A 27,618-nucleotide genomic window follows, 5' to 3' on the forward strand; every position below is an offset into this window, starting at 1 on the left:
CTTTTTTTTATAGTACAGAAAAAATAATGTTTTACTGGTCTGAATTGTATACATTTTCTTATTTACCACAAGTTCAACTTTAAAACAAAATTGTAATGACAATCCAAACATTCAAAGGTTGGATTCAGCACACTTTGGTAATGGGTGCAATATAATACATTAAACACCACGGCAGACTTTTAAGAAATAAACTAAATGGAAGTTAATTACCTTGGTAATTGGTGCAATAAAATATATTAAATACCACCGCAGACTCTCAACAAATCAACTAAAATGAATTTAATTACAGTACCTTGTTGTTTTGCCTATGGAGACCATGTGCAGTCTAAATAGTATCATTGTATTGAGCAAATGCTTCAATAGGTGACACACACTGCTTTTAAAATTGCGACACGTGGATTTAAAAAAAAAGTCTTGTGATCTTGTAAGTAAGCAACCAGGGGACCAACACTTTTAAGTCCTCTCTGAGGGACTTGGTAATGAGGATTAATGCCTCACCAAAGGGCACTAGCACATCAACTTCATTTTGAACCCAGGACCTCCCGATTATAAGACCACTGCTCTACCACTAAACCAGTGCATCTACTCATCTTTATGTGGTTTAACTACATTATCCGTTTTACTTCACTATTGTTTAATCTACATGATTATTTTTAAAAATACGTTTAAAATGTATTTCCTATAGCACCTTCTACTTATAGTTACAACGTGCCCCACAATAAAGTATTAAGCTCCACATGTATTTGGGCCACTTAAATGATACTTTACGAGACATGATTCCTACCAAAAAAAGTTAAATTCTTGATTTCCTAATCAATATCTGAAATAAAGATAAACGGATAGACAAGGTTTGTGTTAAGAGGAGGGAATAAAGCAGAGAAATGCAAAACAAAAAGAGACAGAGTTATATGTAAAAGAGGAAGAAAATAAAGCACAAAATAATATAAAGAATATAGTTTAAAACTGGAAATCTAAGAAAATATCTTAGATTCCTAAATAATCGAGCATGGCAAGCAAAAAATGTTCAATACACGATGTACATAATACAACGGTGATCAAGAGTTTGTATACAAACCTATCAATAAATAATTAAAATAGTAAGAACTACAAATACCATACAAATATATAAAACATATGAGCTGTGACAAATTTGAAATTGCATGATCATAAACAGAACCAATTTGAGCTTCTCAATGCCACTTATATCAAGACCTATATACCAATTACCAAATTACCAAATTTGTCACAGGTAGTAACATTAAACAAAGCAAATTGGGAATTTTTTTGGGATTTATTAACATGATTTTTCCTTTGCATCTTTCAGTTTATCATGAATGAAAGTTAAAAAAAAAGAGCCTGTATCATTCTGAAACTTCAAATTTTGTCCATATTCACCTCAGTGTTACTACTTGATAACAATTTGTTTCTAAACCTATGATAACTATCAAAATTAAGGAAAGATAGTATTGTAATTGCAATTGAATAAATTGAGATGTCTAGTGAATTAATTATTACTTCTAAAAATGAAATTAAAAAAATTATCTTTAGAAGAGTTTGAGATGAATCAATTGATAGTAACTGTTTTATCAACATACACAGGCAATGGCAAATCCACACTATAAATCAACATTATTGTCATTATCAAGGGCATTGTGGATAAGGCCTAATATAAGAGTTGTGATAATCCACTACATTTTAATATGAAAATGACACAATAAGTTACAAAGCATGATTAAGCATGTCTCTACTTTGACTTGTACTATCACACATTTAAATACATTTTTTTCTAAATCATCACTAAAAAAACATTATCTTTCAATTCAATAACAAATACTGTGAAGAGTATTCTTTCATTTGATCTTTCAGATTTCTACTAAACAACTTCTCAAGTGGCAAGGTCAAGTCATACTATGTTTCGGGCAAGCAGTTTGAATGATAATACTCGTCTAATTTCAGCAAATAAAAGTTTTCTTGTTTTTTATAACTTAATATCAGGAAGGACTTCCCTTTTAAGTTCAGAGGCCTTACAAATATCATTGATGTATATCAAAAATAAAAGGGGGCCTAGGATGCTGTCTGTTTAGTAGAAATCTGAAAGAAATTGGTCGGTAGTTCTTTAATAATGATGCATCATCGTTTTTGTATATTGGGAAAACCCTTGCAAATTTCATGTTACGAGGTAAAACTTTTGCTTGATAATGACAGATAAAATATATGAAACAACATGGATACCCTTATATGTGAGTTGTACAATTGTAAGGAAGTTATTACCTAGCTTGAATGTTACTCTTTCCATGTATATTTTCAACCACCCTCTTAAGTTTCTGTTTAAGGCTGGTTCTAAACAGGAATCCATGCTGCCGAGTCCTCCGGTGATTCCTCCCCCTCTGGCTCTTCCCCTTCTGGCTCTTCCTCCCCCTCTGGCTCTTCTTCTTCTAATGGCTCTTTCTCCCCTTCTGGCTCTTCAACTAATGGCTCTTCCTCTAATGACTCTTCCTCCCCTTCTGGCCCTTCCACTAATGCCCCTTCCCACAGCCCTATATTTTCCTCCCTCTCTTGCTCCTCGTCTAATGGCTCTTCCTTTATTGGCTTTCCCCCCACCCACAACTCTTCATCTAATGAATCATACTCCCCTGGCTGTTCCTCAAATCCCTCTTCCTCCCCTTCTAGCTCTCCTTCTGATGGCTCTTCCCTCATCAATAGACCTCCCTGCATTGACTCTTCCCCCTTTGGCTCTTCCCCCATACTCAGCTCTTCAACTAATGGCTCTTCCTCCCTTGGCTCTTCCCCCATCCTCGGCTCTTCAACTAATGGCTCTTCCCCCACCTCTTGCTCATTCTCTGATGTCTCTTGTGGGTTTGTCCGCTTTATACTCAAATCTAATGGAACACAATTAATATCCTCTGCACTGTTTGTCAGGGTATCTCCTGTACTATTGGAGAAGGTGGCAGGAAGCCGACTTGCAGAAGTCTCTCCGGCAGACATTTTCATGAAATTATGCAGCTGCGTATGGCTCAGCATGTGGACCTTCAAGGAGCTGTTCTGGGTGTAGCTCTTGCCGCAAATCTCACAGGAGTAGGGGCGTATGCCCGAGTGAGACCGGACGTGAGCCCTGAAGCTGCTCGGATCGGTGAATCCCTTGGAACAGACCTCGCATTTGTAGCGGTAGTCCCCCGTGTGGATACGCATGTGTATCCCAAGGGAGTCCTTGCGGGTGAAGCGCTTGGAGCATACCCCGCACTCGAACGGCTTGCTCCCGCTGTGGACACGGAGGTGGGTCTTGAGGTGCTCCTGGAGCCGGAAGCTCTTGGGACAGAGATGGCAGACGTAAGGCTTGGTGCCTGTGTGGATCATGAGGTGGGTTTGCAGATAGCACTGCTGTGAGAACCTGTGGTCGCAGTACTCACACTGATACGGCTTGATCCCACTGTGGACTTTCAGGTGCTTATTGAGGTAGCGCTGATCGGCAAAGGTCTTGGAGCAGATCTCGCATTCGTGTGGTCGCTCTGTGCCGTGCGTCTTGAGGTGCGTCTTGAGGTGGGATTTCCTTGTGAAGGCCTTGGTGCAGATATCGCACTTGAACGGCCTCTCGTCGCCATGGTTGCGAAGATGCGCTTTGAGGAGGTGCAGCTTCGGGAACGACGCAGAGCAATGCTTGCAGCCAAAAGGCGTAACAGAACTATGGACCTTCATGTGCGACAGCAAATGTCCGCTCTGTCCGAAGGTTTTATCGCAGTGTTCACAGTTAAATGGTTTGTCTTTGTTGTGGGTTCGCATGTGAACCTTGAGGGCATTTCCCAGGGTGAAACACCTGGAGCAGATTTCGCATTGGTGGGGTTTAAGACCTGAATGGATCTTCTGGTGACGAAGCAAACCAGAGCGATCAGAGAAACATTTCAAGCATTCATCACACTGGTGCGACTTACCAGTCCTGTGTGACCGCATGTGCGTTGCAAGTTCCCGAAAGTGGGCAAAACGTTGCGAGCAAACGTCGCAATTAAAAGCTTCATCACCATCCCCTGTACTGTCCTGTATCCTGCAAGAATCGCACAACGGGGTCCTCAGGTTGCCTTCATCGTCACCTTCATCGGCAATGTACAACGTCTTCTTGCATACTTTACATAACTCCATCGTATAGAGTTTCATTGGAGGATCTTTCGGTTCTGAAGTCATCCCGCTCTGCCCGCTCGACCCTTCTCTGCTAGAGTTCTCTTCGGTGCCACTGCTATCAACATCCTTGCCTGAGGTTCCTGGGGTAACACCGGGATCCTGCCTCTCAACAACCTGGGATGCGGATACCTCGCCCTCATAACCTAAAGCTACGATAACAAGAAGAACAAAAAGTTGATGATTACAGATCTACTATTAGGACCTCAGTGATATACTTTGACAGATAGATATAGCAAAAATATTTTGCCCTCTTACTTAAAGGTAAAGACCAGTTCTGGTCATGCGATTGCATTGTGAAAGAAACGTTGTGGAATCGATCAGAAAAGGTTGATCATCTAGCATATAAGTATTGGTGTGTACTGCAAGGTTCTGGAATCATTAAAATGATAAGAAATTCGGCCCAGTCTTGGTTAAGTTAGAAGCACTGTACACAGAAATGGGACTACCCGACAAGTACCGATATCTATCCAGTCCAGATAGATATAATAATTTACCAAATATATCAATTAGTAGGCGGTTTCCCGGCAAGATTTTTATCATCACGTATTAGTCAAAACATATTCTTTCACATAATTGGTAATAAGAGCTTCCATTTCATTTTTTGAGAGGGGGGCGTTTCCAAAACTGGTCTTTACCTTTAAGATTCGGTCGCATGTGCCATTTGGTTTCTGTGCACTAAATGAAGGACAATTGGGGACGATAGGCGATATGGGCGACATTTAATTAAGTATGGTCCTCTGGATACATGTACTCATCTGTGTGTTATAAGATATACAAGTGTGAAGCACAAGAGGCTTAAAAAGCCCATGGAAAACCATGGCAGTTTACAATGGTAGTTTACCATACCATGGCATATGAAAACGAGGCTTAAATGAGACATTTGCCTTGGACTTTGTTTTGAACTTTAAATCTTTAAGCCAAGTACACTTCCCATTTGGCACTTCATTTCTACCGTTTGTGGTTTAAAGGCAGGGTATTCTACTGACACCACTTCAGATTCATGTATACTGCCATCTGCTGCTCACAATGTCCCAATGCATCTACAGCCATGTCCCACAATGCATTAGCAACTGATGACGTGCGAGTGATGATGCTTGGGTACAGGAACCGGAAATCGCTCTCTGTGTACGCCTTCACCAAAAGATGGCATAATAAAAAATGCAGTGCATCAGAGGTAAAATACCCTGCCTTTAAAGCCTGTCTGTACTAGTTTGGCCAAGAGGGATTAGACCACCCAGCAAGGTCACCTACAGGTGGCTATCTCATCAACTCAGCTCTCAATTAATTTAAGAAAAAGAGGTTCATGGGGGACACATGGGCACCGCTTAGGCATTGTTTTCTATACAGAGGGAGCAAGTAGCTACAAGTAGTACAGCAGGGCTTTAAAAAGTCAACTTGAATTCCTTATTACTCATATTACTTATGTCAGGTACCCACTTTTGCAATATCAAACACAACATACGACTAGCTCTTCTTGGGTGTAGTTATGGTAGATAACCTTAATTTTGTAAGTTTTTGACAAATCTAAGAGTGGATCACAAGTTGATCAGCAACATTTGAAAGAAATTGTGTTTTTAGTCTTGATGTTGAGTTTAAATTTGTTAATGTTGTATTCCTGGAAATTAAATGATTTTTTAAAATTTAAATTTCATATCAAATTGTAATTAGCACATATTTGTTGTTTTGGCAGGTGCTGGTTGCAGTTTCAGACTCTTATAGGGTGCTCATAATGGCCCAAATACTTACTGTTCTTAAACAGTCCTACATGTATGTGTCGGCACACTTTGTACCCGTGTGTATACGGGACATTCTTTTTATGCAGTGTCTTGTGTGAGATTTAGAATACATGTACCACAGTGAAATATGACAAGACACACAGACTATATATCATTTTATCTTCAGTTTGCATTTATTAGCACCATTACTACACAAAATAGTCATGAATTCAAGAAATTATAGTGGGTTATAGAAGTTCATCCTCTCTCTCTTTCTTCCCCCCCCCCCCCACCCACTCTCTCTTCTCTATCTCTCCAGCTGTTAATGTAGTATACTGAAACTATTGTAAACATAGAATAATGGGCCATATGTTGAACATGTTAATTCATGAATGAATTAGAGACTGTGAATTCATCACAAAATAGAGTAGGACTAACATTGCAGGCAAGACTTGAATCCATTAATCTGGGGTTCAATTTGTGACATAGTTCATTATGTGCTTCCAAAAGGGCATGAATACAAAGTTTTGTATAATTTCTAAACCTTTAGGTTTTGGTTTCTCAACTAACGATTTTACTGTTAACAATAAGCGATTTGTGGAATGTATTCAAATATATACAATTTTCACCCGTTATATATTATTGTATTTCAATAGTCAGAATGCGAGTTGCAAGGTAGGACAAACATTATGGCTTGCCCTATCTAACAACATGTAATGTAACCAGTTTCATGCTGACTATTGAAATACAATTATATGAAGGGAATAATTTGTAACGAGGCACTTCAAAAAGATGCATGCGTTTTGAAATACAATTAGATTACATTACGAAAAAGGAAGCCCAAAATTAGGAAGGCTCTTTTCTCAAATTGAATATTTGTTACATGCATATCCATTTGTAGCCTTCTGTCAAGTGAACAGCGATATCTTGGCCTTAAAAACAGGAAATCATATATCCGTTGAAATTTGTGTCCAAAATTTGTATTGAGGAAGTTTCCTTGCCAATATCAGAACAAAAGCAAGAGTTTGAAAGTATTCAAGATACTCCTTTAAGAAGCCTTTAAGAAGAACAGATAGAGATAGTTTTTATCTAAGGTGGAAACAAAAATGTAAGCAATTTTAGTTTCAGCAAAAAAATTAACCTATTTTGGAGGGATATCTTAATGTTACAAAAACAATAATCAGATTCAAGGCTGTCATTCATGACCCTGGTATGATTTGTTTTCTTGAATTGCCAGAAGACCTAGTTAAAATTAAAAATATCACAAAGGGAACACTACTTAATGGATCAACCCATACCAGAAAAGTGCTTCAGAAAAACAACAAAACAATGATTCAAATTATTATAGTTACAGTATCACATCACATTTTGGAATGCTTTGTTGAAAATGCACATGCAAGTGAACAAGAACTAATCTACGGACATTATTTTGAGAATCACATTTGTACTACCTCAAGACGAATATACAATTTTTTTCTGAACTGGTAACCACATCGGAAATCCATATTCTATTTCAAGTCCACATATTACAATATACATTGCTTAACCACGGTTTGTTTCTAAAGTTTAAAGAAAAAATTTCTTTCACATCTGTCGCTGATACAAAATATACATGCCACAAACACAAAACATGTGTACTGTACAACTTTAAGTTCCTTTTCAATATCTTGATAATCAGACAGGCGACTGGCTTGTAAAAGTCATTGGTTTCTGACTGACCTAAAGCTTTATAATTATGATTGCAGCATGAGCTAAATTCAGGATTTTGTTTCAGAATCAGAGACAAAGTTACCAGATCCCTTTAAAGGTACTATGTCCCATTTGTAGGCCAAAAAAATGAAAAAGTTAAATTCCAACTGCATTTGAAAGATAATACTTATTTAGAACTTTCCTAAAAAGGTGGGGCTTGAAAATGTCTTCAAGTGGGAAAATAATGACTATTAGTTGTCAAATCGACTTTAGGGCTATAGAGCCCAAAAGTAATAGTCTTGATTTTCAGACAATTGTACCGAATGGTCATACGTTTTATGCTGCGCAAAGATTCAATCAGTTTAATCTTGGCCATCACAAGAAGTGGGTTATTGATGTAGACAAATGCTCATGTATCCTTTACAACTCTTTTCATGTATGTTATTACCAAAGAAGAAAAAAGCCAGTCAGTCACTCAATAGTGTCTGACAGTGAAGTCTAGCAAGTAAACAGATTTCCTTGCATAATTTGAATATGAGGACACTGCTAACGTTTAAATTTCACAGATAGGACATACACGACATATTCATAATTCCTGCAAAGTTCTACAGAATTTGAGGTTGGCTGCAAAAGGGACATAGTACCTTTAAGGGCAATATTATCAAAACAAACTGGAACACTAAATCAGTTCACTTGTTCCTAAAACACAGAACATGCACAAGCATCTTCCTATAGGTACTCAACAAAGTACAATTAGTGTAAACCTTGAGAAAGAGTGGAGGACATTGTAACCACCATCATTTCATATGGGATTTAAAAAAAAAAGCACTTTCTCTCTCTGGAATATTGCATGACATTTTTTTTTTCTCACACAATGTATGCTGAGTCACATTAGTAATGTTCAACTTAATACATTTTGTCATGGCACGCTTAAATCTTACAGGATACCTTACATCAGCCAGTAGTTGTCATACGGTAAACGTTTTGAGTTGCCATTTGAGTTGCAGCTTTCTGGTCATGTGGACATCTTCTTACCTTAAACATGCATAGGAGTGGGCTCTCATAGGGAAGTCGACACTGTTCGTTCGGGTGCTTACCCAATAACAGGTGTTGTCAATCATTAGCCTTCAGTCTCATGATCTACAGGCCTTATGCAATGCTTTGACTTTTCCCTCACCTGAAGACTCCCCTAGAGACGAGGGGGTATTTCTTGATAAGCCTACAGGTTCGCTGTGTGCAGACTTGTACGACCATCAATGGTATTTCCACCAAGTCTGGTGTCAGCGAATTATAGCCTTCTGCACATGGAAACGGACGACATACTCCCTCTAATCAAGAGAATTGACACATACAATTTGCATGAGGAGCTGAGACTGTATCTTTGACGGCATTTTATGCAGATGGTGATACTGTCATTATCCTCAGGTTCATAAATGTCTGACTCATCAATGTAGGGGCTTCATGATACACACTTCAGGTTTTCCTTATATCTCCTCAAAATTGGTGGATGTTCAGGAAAGATTTTCGTTATGATCCTGTGAATTGAGAATGAAAAAAAAGATGTGATAGTCATAACTTTTGGCCAATCTTTAACTATAGACCTGAGAAAAAAAACTTGTTTGAAAAACTGAATAATGATATCATAGCAAAAAAATCAGAGAAATAAACAGGTGAAAATCAAAAGAAAAGAAATCAGACAATATGAAAGCAATGACTGAAAATTAAGGGTGCAATTCAATAATAGATTTGTATACTTAGCAAGTAGGTTGACTATTGGTAAATAGGCTGACGTCACTTCAGATCCCATTACCTCTCATGTATTATAGATGGGTGAAGGTGGGTTTATCATATTGGATGACATTTAAAGCTTGAGGAAGGACTGGCTTCCGAACAGTCAGGATCAGAGATCTAGTAATGGTTTTGGTTTTCTCCCATCACCCAAGGCATGATTAACAATTGAGCTTTGAAACAAAAAAAAGTCTAACCAGACGTGTTTGCGGCAGAACTGGTGGCTGTTGTGGCAGTGCTGGTGGCTGTTGTGGTGGCGCTGGCGGTGCTGATGGGTGCCGCTACCACTCCTGCCTGCATGAACTGTGGCCCTTGCTGCATTGCTGGGTGCATGTGAGGGGGACCTGGAGGGTACAGCGGTGGGCCGGTAGAGGGGGCTGGAGGTGGTCCATAGTACCCATGACCTGGAGCGGCGGGGTAACTGTATCCAGGAATTGCATTGGGGTTGTATGGGGGAGCATGAGCGGGCGGGGCAGGTGGCCAATACCCCATGGGGTACTGAGTAGCGGGAGCTGGCATCGGCGGGGTCGCATTAGTATGAGCTGACGTGGAATAATTCCTCACGACCAGCATAATGTCAGTTTTTACATCGTTCCATCTGACCTCCGGGATTCGCCTCATACTGCTGACGATGGTGCGGGCGAAGTCATTAAGCTCTGCGGAGTGGGGAGAGTCTGGAGCTGCTGTGGGCTGGACAGGGCCCTTCTCTACGATCCTGGCGCATATCTAAAACATAAAAAAATGCAAAGAAGAAATGAAACTTAGAATAATGATCCTCTACATGAGATAGAGCGGAAATGGCCATCACACCAAATAAGCACCAAACGTAAGAAGACACTGGTCTTACTTCATACGATTGCTCCAGTGTGTGATCCTAGCTTTGAGTTAACATCCTCGAACAAGGTGAAAACATTTGTCCCTCTCGAATCTCGACCAAGGTGCATTAAATGGGTACCAGTTGATGATAATTGCAGGGCCCTTGGAAGAGCAGTATTGTTACTGATTCAGCTATCCTGGGTAAATAAAACCATACTGTAATCCATTGCACATGGAAAGAGCCTTGATCCCGGTCAATTGCAATAAGGCCTAACGAAAAAGAATGTTGTTTTGCCCTTTAGGTGCCAAAACTTGGGTCGGTTGGTCAGAATTATATTATAAGCCGACCATAGATAAGACACAAAGGGCAAAACAACATCTTTTTTTTTAAACGCATTTCAAAAGTATGTTGTCACTGACGTATGTGTCATACAACTGCTTCATAGTCTGTTGACTTATGGTAAACTCACCCTTTCTATTGTTTTGATGTCCATCTTTTCCTCCGGTTCCATCTTCTCTACCTGGTTCTCTACCGGGTCCATCTTTTCTACCAGGTCCATCCTCTTTACCGGGTCCATCTTCTCCACCGGGGACGACTCTGTCTTGATGCCAGGCATCGTCCCTGCCCTGTCACCCTTGCCCTGGGGAGTGGCCCCACCGGTGCTGGTGCCAGGTTTGGTATCAACAACGGTCGCTTCAGGGTGCATGACCTGTAAGTCGTCTTCACCGGCATCGGACGTGATGCTTTCTGCTTGGCTGCTTGTATGGCTGCCTGCTCGGCTACCAGTCCGGCCATCCGTTTTGCTTCTCCCATGTTTTCCCAACTAAAAAAACAATATGGTTTAAATTATTAGACAGGTCCTAGGTATTTCTCCAATTCTTAACCAGTATCATCAGGGGGGTGTTTTACAAAGACTAAGATCGACTTTAAGTTGGACTTAACTATGGCAGGTCGTTCATGCCACTAGTTCCTCTAACCATTCCTGACATTCGTTTCTCAAGGGATGTATAAATCGATGTCACAAATCTACAGAATTTACATTTGGTGATGGTTCATTATTTGAGGGAAAAATATTATCTAAAGATCATAATTGAGAGACCAAGGGTGAGAGCAACCAGTAGCATGAACCGCCTGCCATAGTTAAGTACAACTTAAAGTCGATCTTAGTCTTTGTGAAACACCCCCTAGAACTTAAAAGTACGGTATACCCAATGAGCCTATCAAGTTGACAGGATACTAGAGCTAAAATCTGATTAAATTCCAAGAAAATGATGCTGCCATCAAATACCTTTTTTGCAATTTGTTGTTGATCTTGGATATGCACTAAGTAACAAACAATCAAATACCTGTCAACTGTAATAAATTGCATTTACACTCATAAAGAGAGAACACATTCAAAGTGACTGTCCTAATAGGAAGGCAAAAAAGCTGATTAAAGTTGGTGGGGTAAAAACCCCCAAAGGAGAAGATATCCTTCATTTTGTCATGTCTTTTAGTTAGTACATCACTGTAGAAACTGTAGAAGTCAGTATCATTATGGATAAACCAAGCCATATTGTTCATTTTCATGATTTATTGGTACAAGTATCTGAAAAATATTCCAGACCCATTTGTCTCAAAATCAGTGTCTGAATACTTGATATGTATATTTTATTAGACACACGTGAAGCACTAGACGAGTGTTAGTTGTGCATATTTGTTAAAAACTTCAATATCACACAAACTAATCAAACTGAATTGCTTACCGTTACGCCTTTACGACACTTGATCCTAACTATGTGGTCCGATAGGAAACTGAACGTGCTCTTTATCCATAGCTCCCTCTCTGTTAACTTGTGGTCAGACGCTCTGTACCCAGTATTGGGAAGGTTGCCTAGCTTCCCGTAATATGTGCGCATGTTCGACATCCAAGTGGAAAGCTGAAGGACTGTAAATAAATTATAGGTACATTGTCACAGAAGTTTCTCGCAGTGACAATGAAAAAGTATTGAGCGGCAGGGATTATTCAATGAAATATAAGACAGAGAAACATTAGCTTCTTGTACAGATTTCATTCCTTCAATACATGTACCCATTCTACTCCAGGATGGAGAGAGGCAGATGTAGATTAAATGCCTTGCAAAGGGACATTAGTGCTTCCATATTTGTCTATCAAATTACTTTGGATGATATTATTTACTTGCCGTATATTATCACCTGGTATTTTTTAAAAATTCTCTCAGATATTATAATTTCGTTTATCAAAGACAACCTTAAATATTGACAAAATATTCACTACATTCTAAGAATGTTTTCAACTGGCATTGCATTACAGATGAAATTGTTGCTCAGCTCAAATCTACATTGTAATATTACCTTTACAATTTGAACATACTAGGATAAATTTCTCAGCAAATTTTACCCATTAATATAAAGATGAACTTATCATCTAATAACAAAATCACACTAATTTATCAATATTTGTTAGGAAATAGAGAAAGGCATGTATACCTAAAACAAATGAACTACATGTATAAAAAGAAATGGTGTTGACACATTAAAGAATGAAACTTACAAGAGCATTCATTCCCTTCGCAGTCCACGTATTCATGGGCCTTGTTCTCCAGCATACGGCGCTTCACGTGGGTGAGTCGGAAGTCTCTGCACCGCTTGTTGTAAAAACGAGGATTGTCGCGGTACCATTCGGCGAGCTCTTTCTCCTCCTCTGGTGTGAAGAGGAACGGGACGGTGTTTGGTCGGCGCTTTTTCCTGCCCTTGGGGCTGAAGTTGGGGCTGAAGTTGGGGCTGAAGGTTTCTAATTGGTAAGTTTGAGGGATCTCGACAGGGCCGCCAATCACCCTGGGGATATGCGTGATGCGAGGGGGCGGGACGGCGATGGACGGGTCAGGGAGATCATCAGTTCCCTCCTCCTCCTGCTCCTCAAAGTCATAGTAAACCTGCTCTCCATCATCCATTCTCCCTAGAGACCTCTTCCTAAGGATCCTCCGGGGGAGTACCTGGGAGATCTGGCTCACTCTCGGGGCCGTTCCGCGTCCGCTCCTCGTGGGCGCCACGGGTCTCTCTGTTGTGGTTGATGGAAATGCGCTGTTAGCTCCATGTACATGTATACTCGCATTCGTGTCTGCGCATCCGGAACACGTGACTAATCCCGCGTGATTGAGCCGAGTTTAAGGACGTGCTAAGCGATTAAGTGTGTTGTGTACTGAATTTGTATCAAACTGTCGTAATCTCAGAATAACGATTCGCTTTGTATTCTCTAAAGAAGGTAACGATAAGTGATTGTTGTATGATACACGTGTCAACAACGATTGCTAAATTTTCTAGGCTGGACAAAACTCTCACAAGAGAAAAAAAGAAGCTCGAAGGGGTTAACAGTTAATATGTACACAGATCCAATATCGTGAGCATCTCACACCAAAACACTCATTTCTGTTACCCAAAAACTAAAATTCAAAGAATATTTTGCTGAATGCCGATAAGGACCATCTCTCTCCTTGAGCTCCTCACAAGATTAGTACGTGCTACGGATGGCTTCAAAGGAAGTCAATGTCTTACATGTACCTTCTTATTGTGTTTTCATTGCAAAAGTGGGTATGTAGGTGTCATACAATATGAGAGTTCAAAGTGCATACTTTGAACAGAAATATAATTTTAAAAACTTCTGCAGTAACAAAATATGCAGTTACAATGTAAAGAGTTCCATATAATCATCACTACCATAGTCCTAGTTCATTATTGTACTCTTAAACACTTGTTGTACATTTGCAAATTGTCTTGATTCACCGAGGTGCTGCAACAGTTTTAAAATGTCAAACAAATTATGACGCATTCCAAGGATTTTGTCTTAATCACCAATTATTGTGTATTCTTTAGAAGTCCTTCCTCTTCCATTTCAAGAAACTGATACTGCTTAGTTGGTAAGATAGCTAAATTCCATTTGGCCATGTAACAAGTCCCTGTACACACTTGCATAGTTTGAGTAACTTTGAATCACTGTAACATCTTACAAACTCCTACCGATCTGTTAAGGATCATCGATTCAAGCTGAGAAGACTGCTGTGAAAAAACAAGATGAACACAAGGATGACCTGGAACCCGTTTCACAAAGCCTTTTTTCAATGACAAATGACAAAAATCAGTGACAAATCTACTGATAACCAATCAGAAGCAAGGATTTCAGTAGCTTATAACAAAAACAGTAATTTATCACTGATGACAAGTTTTGTGAAAGGCCCCCATGATCTTCAGCACAATAAGGAAGAATGACTTTTGTTTTTGTTAATGGAAACCAATGATGTACAGCTTTGCAACAAAGAAATATGTAGTGCTCTGCCATATCGGTTACCCATTTACATCCGAGTGGAGGGTGGCAAAAGTGAATTATTACTTGCCAAAGAATGTAAGTGCCAGGCTGGGATTTGATCCCTCAACCCTAGGATTGAGAGTCCAGTGAATGAACCACTATACCATGACACATGTGCAATCCAACCTCGCTGTACGGTCGGCTGTGCACTAGGCATCACGCCACTCTACCAGTCTATTCCTACACTGTACAATTAAAACTAAGTCAAGCAGCGAGCAACAAGTAAATATTTCTAAAAGATCTCATGTTAAAGTTGCTCATGTGTGGGTATATAGAGGGGTAGCACATGGACGTTCTCACAGGAGTGTAATACCTGTTGGCTCAGTGTTATGTAGTGATCGCCAGTTGATTACTTCATGAACGATTTTATACCCACGGATTAACATCTTTAACTCTGGATCCATTCTTGCATACTCATGGGTTTATATGTACCGAGTAGATGCAGATTCAACGACTCGCAGGGCTATATATTGCTCTTCCAAAACCAACTTATTCAGACGAACCCTAGCGTGCATATTGGATAATGCACAATATCGGTAAAGGTACAAGGATTTTTGAAAGTTCCTGTCCTGTAACTTCTTGACATACATGTTTATTCTTTAGGAATATTGATACCTTACAGAATTTCCCATGTTTCTGTCATCAAATCTAAGTTACAAAACGACTGTTTCTCTTTATTATAAACAAAGTTCAAGACACAAGAGTATTTTAGAAAAAATATAATTAAGCATTTATTTTACACAAAACTGGTATCGATGACAACACTGCTATTCAGGTGTTTACTTATAATATTAACAAGACAATGACACAAATGAATATTTAGGCTGTGTGAACCGCATGAAAAAGTGTTGAGCTTGTGCACAGAGCTGAATGTTGGGCATTCTATGGGATTTAAAAAAAGCTAATATGTACAGTTCGTTCGTTCGTATGAAGAATATCAAGGAGTACATCATCTATCAAAATAGGAAGGTCCTTATTTAGCCAACCGATTGTCTCATGAATCATAGAGCTCTCGAAGTCCAGAAGCACCATGAGCGGATTAGTAGATACTGTAGGACCTGTATATAAAGTCCACTCCAAGGGAGACAAGGAAAGTGGTCCTTATAGGCAGGTGGTCTTTATGTAAAGGTTCCTGTAGTACATGTACAATAATTAAAACATTTCATCAAGGGGAACAGGACATGTGGTCTTTATAGACAGGTCGTCTTTCTACACAGGCAGTCACTTGAGCAGGTTTCACTTGATTTCTGATTCAAGGTAAATCAAGGTTGGGCAGAATGTAAAGAATATGGTACATACATGTAAATATTTGGACACATTTATGGAACAATATTCAAGTTTAATTTGATCATCTCTTCAGTAGATCGCACAAGGTTATGTGACCTTTAATACACGCCCATAACAAAAGTCATCCACAACAATCCTTAAGGGCATCGTTTAACAATGTTAAATCTGAGATACATGACCCTACGAGTTATCAGTGTTATCAAATTGCACTTCAAAATGATCATCCATACTCATTTTCCCCAATAGACTGTGGTGTTATAACAACCGTTAAGAAAATGAAAAATGAAATTTCGATTTCCAATCATAAATATCTTGATAATCAGAGAGGTGATCGGCTAGTAAAAGTCATGGGATTCCTGACTGACCTAAAGGTTTATGATTACCGGTATGATTGCAGCATGAGCTAAATTCAGGATTTTGTTTCAGAATCTGAGGCAATGTTACTGAGTCACTTTAAAGACACAAAGGAGTGGGCTCTTATGGGAAATTTGACACCATTCAGGTGTTGACCCAATATCAGGATTAGCCTTTAGTTTGATGACCAACAGGCCTTATGTAATGATTTGCATTCCTCCATAATATCAATATGGTTAAATCATTATCTCACTCTTGCCTGGCCCAAAGACTCTCCTAGAGACTAGGGGGTATTTCTTGATAGGCCTACAGGTTCGCTGTGTGCAGACTTGTAAACACATTAATGATATTCCCAGGTTCTTCTAGTTTAAGTCTCAAGAGAAATTCTGTTCAAGGGAAACATAAAAATGTGGTCTATTTAGACAGATGGTCTATCTATACAGGTGGTTGCTAAAGCAGGTTTGACTGTATCACCAACTAATGCAAGACGTAAGCCTACCTGATTAGGATTTACATTCGATTTCACATCGATTTGCAAATGAGAGCATTGCGATACTTCGTTATTTGTATTTTTTAAAAATGACATAATTGCAGCTCTATGAGTTGAATAAAAGGGATAATGATTTCGAACATAAATTAATTAAAGGAAAGCTCAAATAACACTTTGCATGTGATAAACAAACCGGTATATTATTCAAGTTCGAAACTTACAAGTTCAATTTTTTATATATTATCAATGATGATTGATGATTGTTTTACCCGACTGCTAAGAAATCATGTACATGCTGGGTAAACAACCTGGGAACCGACAGCTTCAAGTCCTCTCTGAGGAAATTGGTAATGAGGATTAGTGCCTTACAAGAGGGCACGGGCGATTTGACTTGGTTTTGAACCTTGGACCTCCCGGTTACGAGACCAACGCTCTACCACTGGGCCATTGCGCCTCCTATATGAAAACGGCTGAACATATTCAAGCATAATTGGAACTGACATTCCAGTCCAAAATGTTGTTTGTACAGCTGACTGGTTCGCGGAAATGCTGTAGTTCCATATGCCAGACTCTCTCACAGGAATGGCTGATCGTATTCATGTATCCTTAGAACTGGCATTCCTACCGCGTTTTTAATTTGTAAACCTTGGTAGATTCCAAAATTGTCCTAAATTGACATGTTAGTGTCTCCTACCAATATGGATGAACATATTTGAAGCAGTATAGGAACTGGTATTCCTCTCCAAAGTTTTCAGTATGCAAATCTCGGTAGATTCCAAAGTTGTCCCAAATTGACATGCTAGTGTCTCCTACCGATATGGATGAACATATTTGAAGCAGTATAGGAACTGGTACCCTACCCAGAGGTTTCAGTATGCAAATCTTGGTAGATTCCAAACTAATTGTCCCACTTTGATATGCTGGTGTCTCCTACCGGTATGGATGAGCATACACACGCATCCTTAGAATTGGCATTTCTGGTCCACAGCGTTTACTTTGTAAGTTTGAGTGGTTCTAGCAACGTTCTTCTAGGTGTATCACGACCTGTGATGACTGACAGCAAATAAAGAATAAGATGCAAGCGATGAAGTAATTTAATTTCAAGAGAGAAAAAATATCATAATTATTAACGATAAGGAAAAAAATATACTTGTGTTAGTGGCTTGTCTAGATGCTGAACAGGCTTTGACAAGAAGCAGAATAGAAGGAGAACATAACACTTATGAACATTATAGAAAGTTTGGAGTTCCAATATTATTACCCAGGTTTAAATAGCTCAGCTGTTAAGGTATAGCACACAAGCATTTGCATGAATTTCGTCACACACATTAAAAATTATGAAAATGATGTTTTATCCTTTTCATCATTTTCAATGTGTAATTCTAGAATATAAGAATATTTCTATCTCTTCTATCTTTTATTTTGATGGTTCTTCTATAATTATAAACACAACAATATAGTTTCTCATGTATAGATTACCAATTTTTGGCTCATGTATTCTTGTAAATTGGATGAATAAAAAAAAATGAACTGATTTGAATTGTATATGTGTGATAGATGACAAACACTCATGGGAGAACCCAATGAACCTTACCTTTGATGAAGGCTGGGCTGCTGGATGAGGGTTGGACTTGGACCCCTGTGGAAGGGGTTGAGCAGGCCTGACTGTAACAGGTACAGGCGGTCTCTGTCTCTCCTTCTCCTTCAACTCGTCACTCTGCGTGTGGTACCTCATCACCATGGCCCACGATTCCTGGTAGAACTGCGTCAAGAGTGACGGGTGCAGGGATGTCACAACGGTGGAGAGGAACGTCCCGTATCCCTTGGCCATGCTGTCGTTCTGGCCGGGCAGGATCGCTGCAGAGATGCCGGCGAGAAGCTGGTCCGCCTGTGCATCAGGCTGGGATACCTGCTTCACTGGATTGGGGTCAGGTAGTGGGGAAGGCTGGATGGACTCTATCTGCAAAGGAGCTTTGCTTGTTGCCAAAGATACAGTAGGTGCGGTTGCAGAAGGTGAGGGCGCTGCAGTGCTTATTGGAATGGTTGGAATCTTGTAAAGGTCATCATCATTGTCATCATCCTCTGAACCAGAATGTTGTTGCGAATTGGACCACTGGCCACCCGATTTTGACTGTAGTTTATGCTTAATAGGCTGCAAATGAAGACAAATATAGGATAACTTGAGAAATGTAACAGCTAAATGCAATAAGCAATGGTGTGAGATAGAACTAGAGAAAAAGATAATACTTTCCTTTATCCTGTGTGTGAAGTATACACATACCACCTGGAAATATCTACTCAACAATTTGTCTTCCTTACAAACCATATAGTACCTGTACAGTTATCATTGTGACAGAAATGTACGTTCAGATTAATCCCTTTTCCTTTCTTTACAACCTTAATGATACATATAGCAATTTGATAAAATTTGATGAATTATATTCTATAAACCAACTATAGAGATCTTGTATGTTTGTACAGTGCATGTATAGAAGTAGAGAAAAATATATGTCAATACTTACAAAGCCAGTCGTCGGATGAGTCCCTCTGTTAGGGCAAGCATAGATGTGTGGAGAGATAAAGGCAAATTTCTTTAGAATCCATTGGTCCCTCCAGGTGAATTCCCTTTTCCTGCCCACTGACGTGATCCTCCTCAGTTTGCCAAACCTTGTCCTCATCGACTTGTACCACACTTGGAGCACCTCTCCCGATTCCACACCAAGCTTGTCTGCCTTCTGCTCCCAAAGGTTACTCTTCAAATCAATGTCTTTGTACCTCCGGTGGCTCTTGTCGAACAGTTCCGGAGATGACTGCAGCCACTCCACCAGGCCCTCTTCCTGCTCGTCGGTCAGAACTAGACGGGCAGTTTTTCGTTTCTTCCTCATAGCGAAAGAGTCTGTTTCTGTTCTTTTCCCAGGAGATTGAGGCATATCCCCCAGTACCTCTTCATCGTCCAGGCTGTGACCTTGATTGTGATTATGACCTTCACTCCTTTGATTGCCAAGTTTACCTCTAGGAGGTTTACCTCTAGGAGGTGTAGCACGAGTCGAGGTACGAAGCGTCTCACCCCTCGACGTCCTCTTCAGAGCTCTAGCTGCTCGGCCTCCCTGGGTTCCTCCTTTTGGCGTGGTCCCTGAAGAAGAAGAGCAGGCAAGGAAACGTAAGACATACCCTCGTGAGTTCCCAAGTGCAATGCGTCACAGTTTGTTTACATACAACTTGATGGAATTAGCAACTGATGAGTGAACAAAGCTTTTCACGCCGTTCGGATGAGATTTCTGAGGAATTTTTTCAGATGGCGCGGTTCTTCTGAAGTTTGTGGAGGGCGTGCGCGTGATGTAAGACCTGTTGGTCGTGAAGGTGAAGTCCACTCTCTGTAATTGATATCACCCATAATCCGGTAAACACCGCATTGGTGTCAAAGTCTCCATGAGAACCAACGACGATGATGCTTAAGTGCCCCAGCCCCAATGAAGAATTTTTTTTAGCGATGGAACCAAATAGAAGCAGTGCAAACTTAGAAGGCTTTAATAACCTCAAGGATGATTTTGTTTCAAAGCCACCAGGACTGCCTGATTTCATAGAGTAACGGATCAACCGGACATTGTCCATCGATCAAATTGATTAACAACCGATGTAGAATACACTTCACACAGAATGACTGAAGCCGATATTGACATAACCTAGAGCACAGCAGAGCGATGTGATAGTCAAAGAAACGTAAACTATGTAAATACATGTGACTTGATTAATGAGTAGCAATCTGTCCATAGAGCAGAAAAGGTAAAACGAATCGCGAGGAGGAAGGACTGCGCTTGAATACACAATGACAATAGGCTGTGAGATTAAATCATTCTACGGCAATAATAAGTTCAAACATTTTAAAGCTGCTACGGCACCTCAATGCATCAATACAGTGTATGGACAGTTTTAAAGTTTGAAAACAAAACAAAACAAACACAACAGCATATAAACAGATTTTTATCTGCGATTGCCAGATCTTTGTGGTCCACAAAAACAAAACCACAAGAGGACTGGCGCTTCAGTAAAATGCTTTCAATTCAAAAGTTACCCATGTTTATTTTTCTTCAATATAAAAACCAACTCATGCACACTTCCAGTTTCAAGTGTACTAATACAGTTAAACCTGTCTATAGCAACCGCCCAAGGGATACACAAAAAGTGGTCTTTGTAGACAGGTTACCTTAGTACATGTTTCAATGAGAAGCCATTTTTAAGGGAAACAAAAAATGTGGTCTTTGTAGACAGGTGGTCACTAAAGCAGGTTTGACTGTATATATATAGATAAATCTCTAATAATGTGTCTGATATTGAAGGTATTTGCTTACTTCTCTTTGAGCTATAACTCCCTGCATCTCCTCCATCCGACGACTCAGGTGACCCCAGGACATCGGAGCTCATGTGACACAGGGGATCACAGAGGTTACCAGTCTCGTCCTCACACCACTCTTCTCCGAGATCTTCCACGGTCGCTGATTCATTGTCGAGCTCTTCCATCTCGATGTTTTCTGTGCCTGTAAAGGGTCAAGATGAGTAAAAGTTGTGCAATAGTATTGTGAAAGGGTCTGAAAGTCACTGTTGTAAGTCAATGTTTCATCTAGAGATAGATTCTTTCTCTCCCCTTTCTCCTGTACTTATTTAATGCACTTCCCCTCTCAGTTCACCTTATCAACTCTCCTCTCTTTTTTCTTTATGTTAACGCTCCAACCTTAATTGTGTTCTTTGAAGAAAAAGAAAATAGTATCTATTCTTACATGGGCTACCTTGCCCATAGGCCTCTAGGCCCTTTTAGGTATGCCTCACAAACAATTTTTTAATATTTTTTATCAATATTATCCACCCATCAATATCTACATATGTTTTAATTTATTGTTGTATGCAAGTTTGTTCTTCTTACATCATCAGATTAATATCTATGTTATATTGATGAGTTTTTAAAATTATATGTTAGTGAAATAAAGATGTACTGAAATGAAATAAAATGAAAGAATTCATAATGTACCAAACATTGGGTTGTTCTAAGCAGGCCAAAAAGAAGGAAAAAAAATAAGAAGTAGAAGAAGGAGAAGAAGGAAAAGGAGAAGGAGAAGAAGGAGGAGAAGAAGGAGGGGATGGAGAAGGAAGAGGAGGAGAAGTAGAATAAACAAACCCAAAGAATATTGCCAATGATTTACAAATCTGTTTATGTGCATATCATCAGAAAGGTCTCTAAACACTTAACACTGCAACTTTACTCTGACTACGAATCACTCTTGTCCTCTGTTTGTTGGCCTCGCAGATACATTTTCTTTAATTGGAAGTTGGCTTATTCCCTCAAGAAATGCAGATGAGAATCTCAAATCTGGGAAAAAAGAATATTAGGAATACAAGGATCTGCAGACAAACTGCACTTCTACCCCCCTCCCCTGTCCAACCTCGAGCTCCTGTTAGTAAACATCACTGTCATGTGACATGTCAGGTGATGAATTGATCACTCACCTTGGGAATCAGGTGACCTGGAGGACCTTTCCTCTCCTTCCTTGAAACCCATCTCATACCCTTCTTGATTGGAACCGTACTCTGATGGAATCAAGAGAGAGAGAGAGAGAGAGAGAGAGAGAGGGAGATAGAGAGAGGGAGATAGAGAGAGAAAGTGAGAAAGAAAGAGAGCGGGACAGAGAGAGAGAGAGAGAGAGAGAGAGAGCAAGAAAGAAAGAAGAGTGAAAGAAAGATAGAGAGAGAGTTGTAAATTATTTAAATTAATTATCATTCATATATTTATCTCCAGGAGAAATAAGAGTTCTTGTAAAGGTGAAAATAAATTGTTAGCTCTCTAATTTTTTAGACCATGTATAAAGTGGAAGAATATTGTAGTAGAGGAGTTATAGTCAAGTGGTTCAATCACTTGACTGGGTATGCAAAGGTCATGGGTTCAAACGCAGGCACGGCATTCATGGTCTTCAGCAAGGTATTTTTATCTACATTGCTCCTCTCCACCCATGTGTTGAATGGGTACTTGGTAGGACGAGAAGGTCAATGTGATTGCATAAGCATGCATGTGGCTGTGCCCGTAAGAAGGCGACAAGCTGGAATGCTGGACAGGAAGTGGATAGTGTGAAATTTAATGTGCAGAATAGTAAATGAATCCACGGACTAGGGTAATTATTATAAAGTAAGTATTTGGTCTGTAAAGCGCTTTAGAAGGAGTGTTGTGGCCGAGTTGTTTAAGGCGTCTGACTGGAGATGCGAAGATCGAGGGTTCAAATCCCGACACGGCACTAATATCCTTTGACAAGATATTAACCTGCACTTGCTACTCTCCACCCGGTAGGATGCGACCGTCGTTGTTGGTCATACAGTTTTTGAGCGTCAAGTAACGCCTGGCTGGAATGCTCCCCAGGGAGTGGAGATCGTGCACACAGTGTGTGTTGGCAAGTATTGAATCCAATGCCCGGGTTAAAGTAAATCTGTAGAGCGCTTAGAGACATCATAGATGTATTAAGCGCTATATAAAAGCGGAATATTATTATTATTTATAAGAGACAGTTATAAATATTTGTAGTGACACATGAATAGTATTGAACTTGTAGACGTTTCGCACCATTTCCATGTAGCATCAGAAATAGTCTAGAAACATTTCAAGAACAATAAAAGCATCTTCAATTTTTACACAAAGCTGGTGTTGTAGATATGTACATGTAGTTAATTGATATATTAAACTTTCAATGTACATGTACATGCTTATTTCCATAGGTCAAACATCTATCATAGTGCCATGAGTGCCATTTCTGTATTACAGTGCACTTTAAATATATATATTAAACGGGCTGATCTTGAAATGCCCTCAGGCCTAAACATATTCTACATAAAGTAATGAATTAAAACTTTGAACCAAATTCTCATGCCTTATGAGTGTGTAGTCCATTTACCCCTAAGTTGTATGTGTGCATTTTGTGATTCTAAACAGGATTAAGTAAACTTGTTATCATTTTATTAATTCTACGAGACACATACATGTACATGTACACACTCAAAGAATACATTATACAATTATTTTTTCATGAAGATTATTTTTAATCATGTAAATATTGAATACTGACCGATAAATGATTCATCCATTAAAATTCGCATATTGACCAATAAATTGACCATAAATCAATTTACTAGATAGTGTACGAAGATAAAAATCTACAGTTCTACACTTAGAATTTCTTATAAATGCAACAGGGGAAATGAATTGAATGAATTGGGGTTTGAAAAGAACTTTGAATAAACTGGTATTCGACCAAATGGCAATTTATCCATTGTATGATTGTAGTCTACTCTGTACTTACCGCTTTGCCACGAAGGCTCCTGCTTAATTTCAAGAACAATTTCTTGGTCTTGCAAAGCCATCTTTCTCTAACAGTAACAGCAGTGACACCGGCCTTGCCTGGAAAGGTGATGCATAGTACAGTGTGCTCAGGTTTTGACAGCCAACTACATATAAAGAAAGAAGGCGAGAACATACATTATATAAAATACAAATAGTTCGGGTATATTTTCTGGATTTTGTTGTTGTTGAAACATTAACTTTCATGATTTCAATAAGAAGTGAAAATAATACTAAAACAAAGGAGCCAAATTTCGGATTTTGCCGTAAGTGTCCAAAAAATCTCTACCCTCCTATATTTCGGGAATATTCCTGACCTAACAAAGTTAAACAACCAGAGTTTAAAAAAAATTAAAAAAAAAAAATTAAAAAAAAAAAAAAAAAACAGTCAAATTTGTGTCCAGTTCATGTTTTTATGAACTCAGAGTGTACAGCGAACAGTGAACCTATATATCTAGCTGCCTGCTTTGTGATTCTGAAGGCAATACACTACAAATGAGGTGTCATATGAAAGAGCAGGTTCTCCTCCATATGCCAAAAAGGGCGTTATCTCGGAACTCTAAAAATATCTTGATCAAAACCGCAATTTAAACATTGTTTCCATCGTGGCTCCAAAATGTTGGGCCAGCTGTAAGGAATATATCCATGCACTTATTTTTTCGCTAGCCCCAAGGGATCATAAGCCATTAAAGTTTGAAAATACCCTTCCCCTCATTTGTTGAATCAGCTAAATAGGGAGGCGTGACTCTGCTAAGCCCAAATCCATAGTGACGGCGCGTAAAATCTGCACATGCAAATGTATTTCACGTTAACTGTGCGAAGCAATTTTTGTGTGTGCTACCTGTGTCGCAAGCCTTCGTACACATAGTACTGCGTGTGTGCATTCGGACATGTGTTTGTATGCATGAATTCAGGTCGGGTGTGTGTTTGTGTATTCGGCGAATGGAACCGCATGCGGATGCACATGACATTGAAGACAATGGAGGTAGAGCTTGCCGATTGCACACATGTAGCGCTGCAGCTTAGCGACACACCTACGCTTGCATATCGCGCAATGCAGCTGTTTAGCAAAACAAAATAACTCTGCGTGTACATGTACGTCTTTTTCGTCTATTCTATAATAGGCACATTCATGGGGCACTAGAGGGCGCTTCGCTCGCGTACGACAATCTGAATGGCCTTGCTGCGGTGGGTCGGCAATAATCAGCCCAAAACTTGGATATGGGAGGTTGGAAGGATATATCTTTTTTATAATGTTATCCGGTCTTACCCTTAACCATCCTATGTTTAATCTATGTAGAAATAACATGCGAGTGTGATAAGAGAAACATCGGGCCCATTACTGAAGTAACTTTTTAAATATTAGCCTAGAAATGACCACCACACGGAAAAAACTGACATTTTTTCCCGACAAATCTTCATAAAATCTGAGTTATAAACAAGTCACATCTAGGTACACTAATACAAATACGATTTTCTGAAAATTCAGGTATGATTTATTAAGTTTCTTTCAAGTATATTTCTGCGCATTGCAGCGCCAATATTCTACACTGCTTCAAAATCACACTTGAATTTTTTTTTTGCAACGAATTTGATACGAGGTCCGCGAGTGTTCCCCGTTCCTTGCGTGTTGAAAGTTTGGTAATACATAGTTTGCATTGACTCGCGTACGAAAAAATGGTCGAAAACAAAATGTCAAATGAAGAAATAAACAAGCTTTTGTATAGTTATAAGAGTTCTACCGAGGTTTCTTTGTCGATTCAATTGATTATATAGTCTCAATTAGAATTCAGAATTATCTCACTGAAAAGTTAAGAAACCGACGATGTTCTCGATCTTAGTTATTTTCATTTTGCCAGCAGCCGATCTAGCGTTGTTTGGGCAAAAAGCTAGGCCGCTGCCTTCCCACGCGAACCCTTCCGAGTCCCGCTAAAATGGCGCTCTGCGGAGCTCCGAAGCTGCATTGGTATCGCTGCAAACTCTCAGCCGGCTAGCTCCCCACGAAGGACCATTCGCGGTATGGCGAGAGTGTGTGTGTGTGAAGTATGATTTTGGATTCGAGAACGCACGTAATGCAACCGTGCGCGTCATTTTCAGCTGTCGAATGTATACGACCAATTTTACATGTACGATTTTTAGTACAGATACTTGGTCAGTTTTCTTCTTATATCTTTGGTTTTACAACATTTAAAAATATAATTTCTTCAAATTTGCTCCTGACTCGTTTCAGAATAATTGTCTGATGTGTTTTCAAGTCAATTTTTTTAATATATTTTTTTGCATGAATTTGCTTATCTATAATTCTGACAAAAATTGTATGAATGTTGCCTAGATTTTTTTTTTTTTTTTTTTTTTTGGGGGGGGGGGGCGCGGCTGTATCTTTTCATAGAAACATCAGTGAGTCTTTCTTGAAATTTGAATTGTATTATTCTGAGTAAATGAATTTTTCAATTATCTAACCATAGTGGTAAATGCTCCAAAAGGGAAAATTGAAAAATCTTTCAAACACCCTATCTAGAGGTATTCTAAAGACTTAAAAACATCATTTTTTCCCATTTTGGATTACCTTTTTTGGTTTTGTTGTTATTTAGAATCTACTTTAGTTTTAAAAAATCGTTGCCTGATTCTTAATATACATGTACATTAATGAGCTTACCTTCTGTTCCACCCCCCCCCAAAAAAAAAAAACAATAAAGAAACCCGTCCCCATTCCCCAAACAAAAGAAAACAATTTGAGCAAAACACAACACTGTTACTAGATCTAGATCTAGATCTAGATCTAGATCTATGTTAGACCAAAAATTTCTGTCTCTTTCATTCGTTAGCCTCTTATTTGTAGGGTAGGGTCGGAGAGGAGCCGACCATACACAATTAAATAAGAGGCTAACGAACAAAAGAGACAGAAATTGTCGGTGTAGGATCTAGGATATAAAATCTTATGTTAATGTGAGACGGCCATTCACATGACGTCAAATTGTGTAGGTGGGACCGAACATTCCAAACTAGCCATGGGTCATTTTTTAGGAATTTCAATATTAGATCAGTTATAAAATAAATTATCGTTAAATTGAGGAGTCGTTATCTTCCTAACGTAACAATAAATATATCATCAAAGGTAAAGGTCGAAATTATAACATTCAAGGTTGAAAAAAATGACAATACGGTACCTTGATTCTGTGGCTAGCTGGCTCCCTGCTGGGTCACGCTATATCGAGCCTAGGTCATCAAACGGAAGTGACGTCAGATTATAACCCAATGTACTTGTACTTGGTACTTGGTACTTGGTTTGGTTATCCCTTTGTCATCTCACTCAGTAGCTATACTGTGATGGTAGGTGAGGCGAGTAACTACAAGGAGTGTCATGAATTGTTGGAATGGTGTGTGGAAAAAGCACTTGTTAATTTACAGTAAACAGGCCAGCTAGCTATTCGCCAGGCAAAAAGAACTGAACTAAAATAGAATCATATATAATCTATACATAATTATCAATTTATCATTGAAGAAGTTTATTCTCTAGGCCAGGAGCCTGTCTCTAGTTAGCCTATCCTTAAACGTTATCTAAATCAATGGCGA

General features: G+C 39.3%; 1 protein-coding gene across 3 annotated transcripts; it reads right to left on the minus strand.

The window, feature by feature from the left end:
- Positions 1 to 61: 61 nt before the first annotated feature.
- LOC588106 (zinc finger protein 2) lies at positions 62 to 27,271 on the minus strand. Of its 3 annotated transcripts, XM_787807.5 has the most exons (9): positions 27,213 to 27,271; positions 24,008 to 24,152; positions 22,173 to 22,253; positions 21,023 to 21,208; positions 12,734 to 13,240; positions 11,925 to 12,106; positions 10,649 to 11,002; positions 9,560 to 10,088; positions 8,156 to 9,109 (listed from the first exon to the last, which is right to left on the minus strand). In XM_787807.5, exons 2-9 carry the CDS (start codon positions 24,066 to 24,068, stop codon positions 9,102 to 9,104), a joined length of 1,908 nt encoding a protein of 635 aa, XP_792900.3. In that variant the 5' UTR covers positions 24,069 to 24,152; positions 27,213 to 27,271; the 3' UTR covers positions 8,156 to 9,101. The 3 variants fall into 3 exon arrangements, with proteins under 3 accessions (XP_011682875.2, XP_792900.3, XP_030850118.1); XM_030994258.1 differs by lacking the exons at positions 8,156 to 9,109; positions 9,560 to 10,088; positions 10,649 to 11,002; positions 11,925 to 12,106; positions 12,734 to 13,240 and adding exons at positions 15,249 to 17,726; positions 18,268 to 18,825; positions 19,196 to 19,806; XM_011684573.2 differs by lacking the exons at positions 8,156 to 9,109; positions 9,560 to 10,088; positions 10,649 to 11,002; positions 11,925 to 12,106; positions 12,734 to 13,240 and adding an exon at positions 62 to 4,319.
- Between the last annotated feature and the right edge of the window lie 347 nt (positions 27,272 to 27,618).

The sequence above is a fragment of the Strongylocentrotus purpuratus genome, unplaced genomic scaffold (genome assembly GCF_000002235.5).
Source record: "Strongylocentrotus purpuratus isolate Spur 01 unplaced genomic scaffold, Spur_5.0 spur5_contig_850, whole genome shotgun sequence".
NCBI lineage: Eukaryota > Metazoa > Echinodermata > Echinoidea > Camarodonta > Strongylocentrotidae > Strongylocentrotus > Strongylocentrotus purpuratus.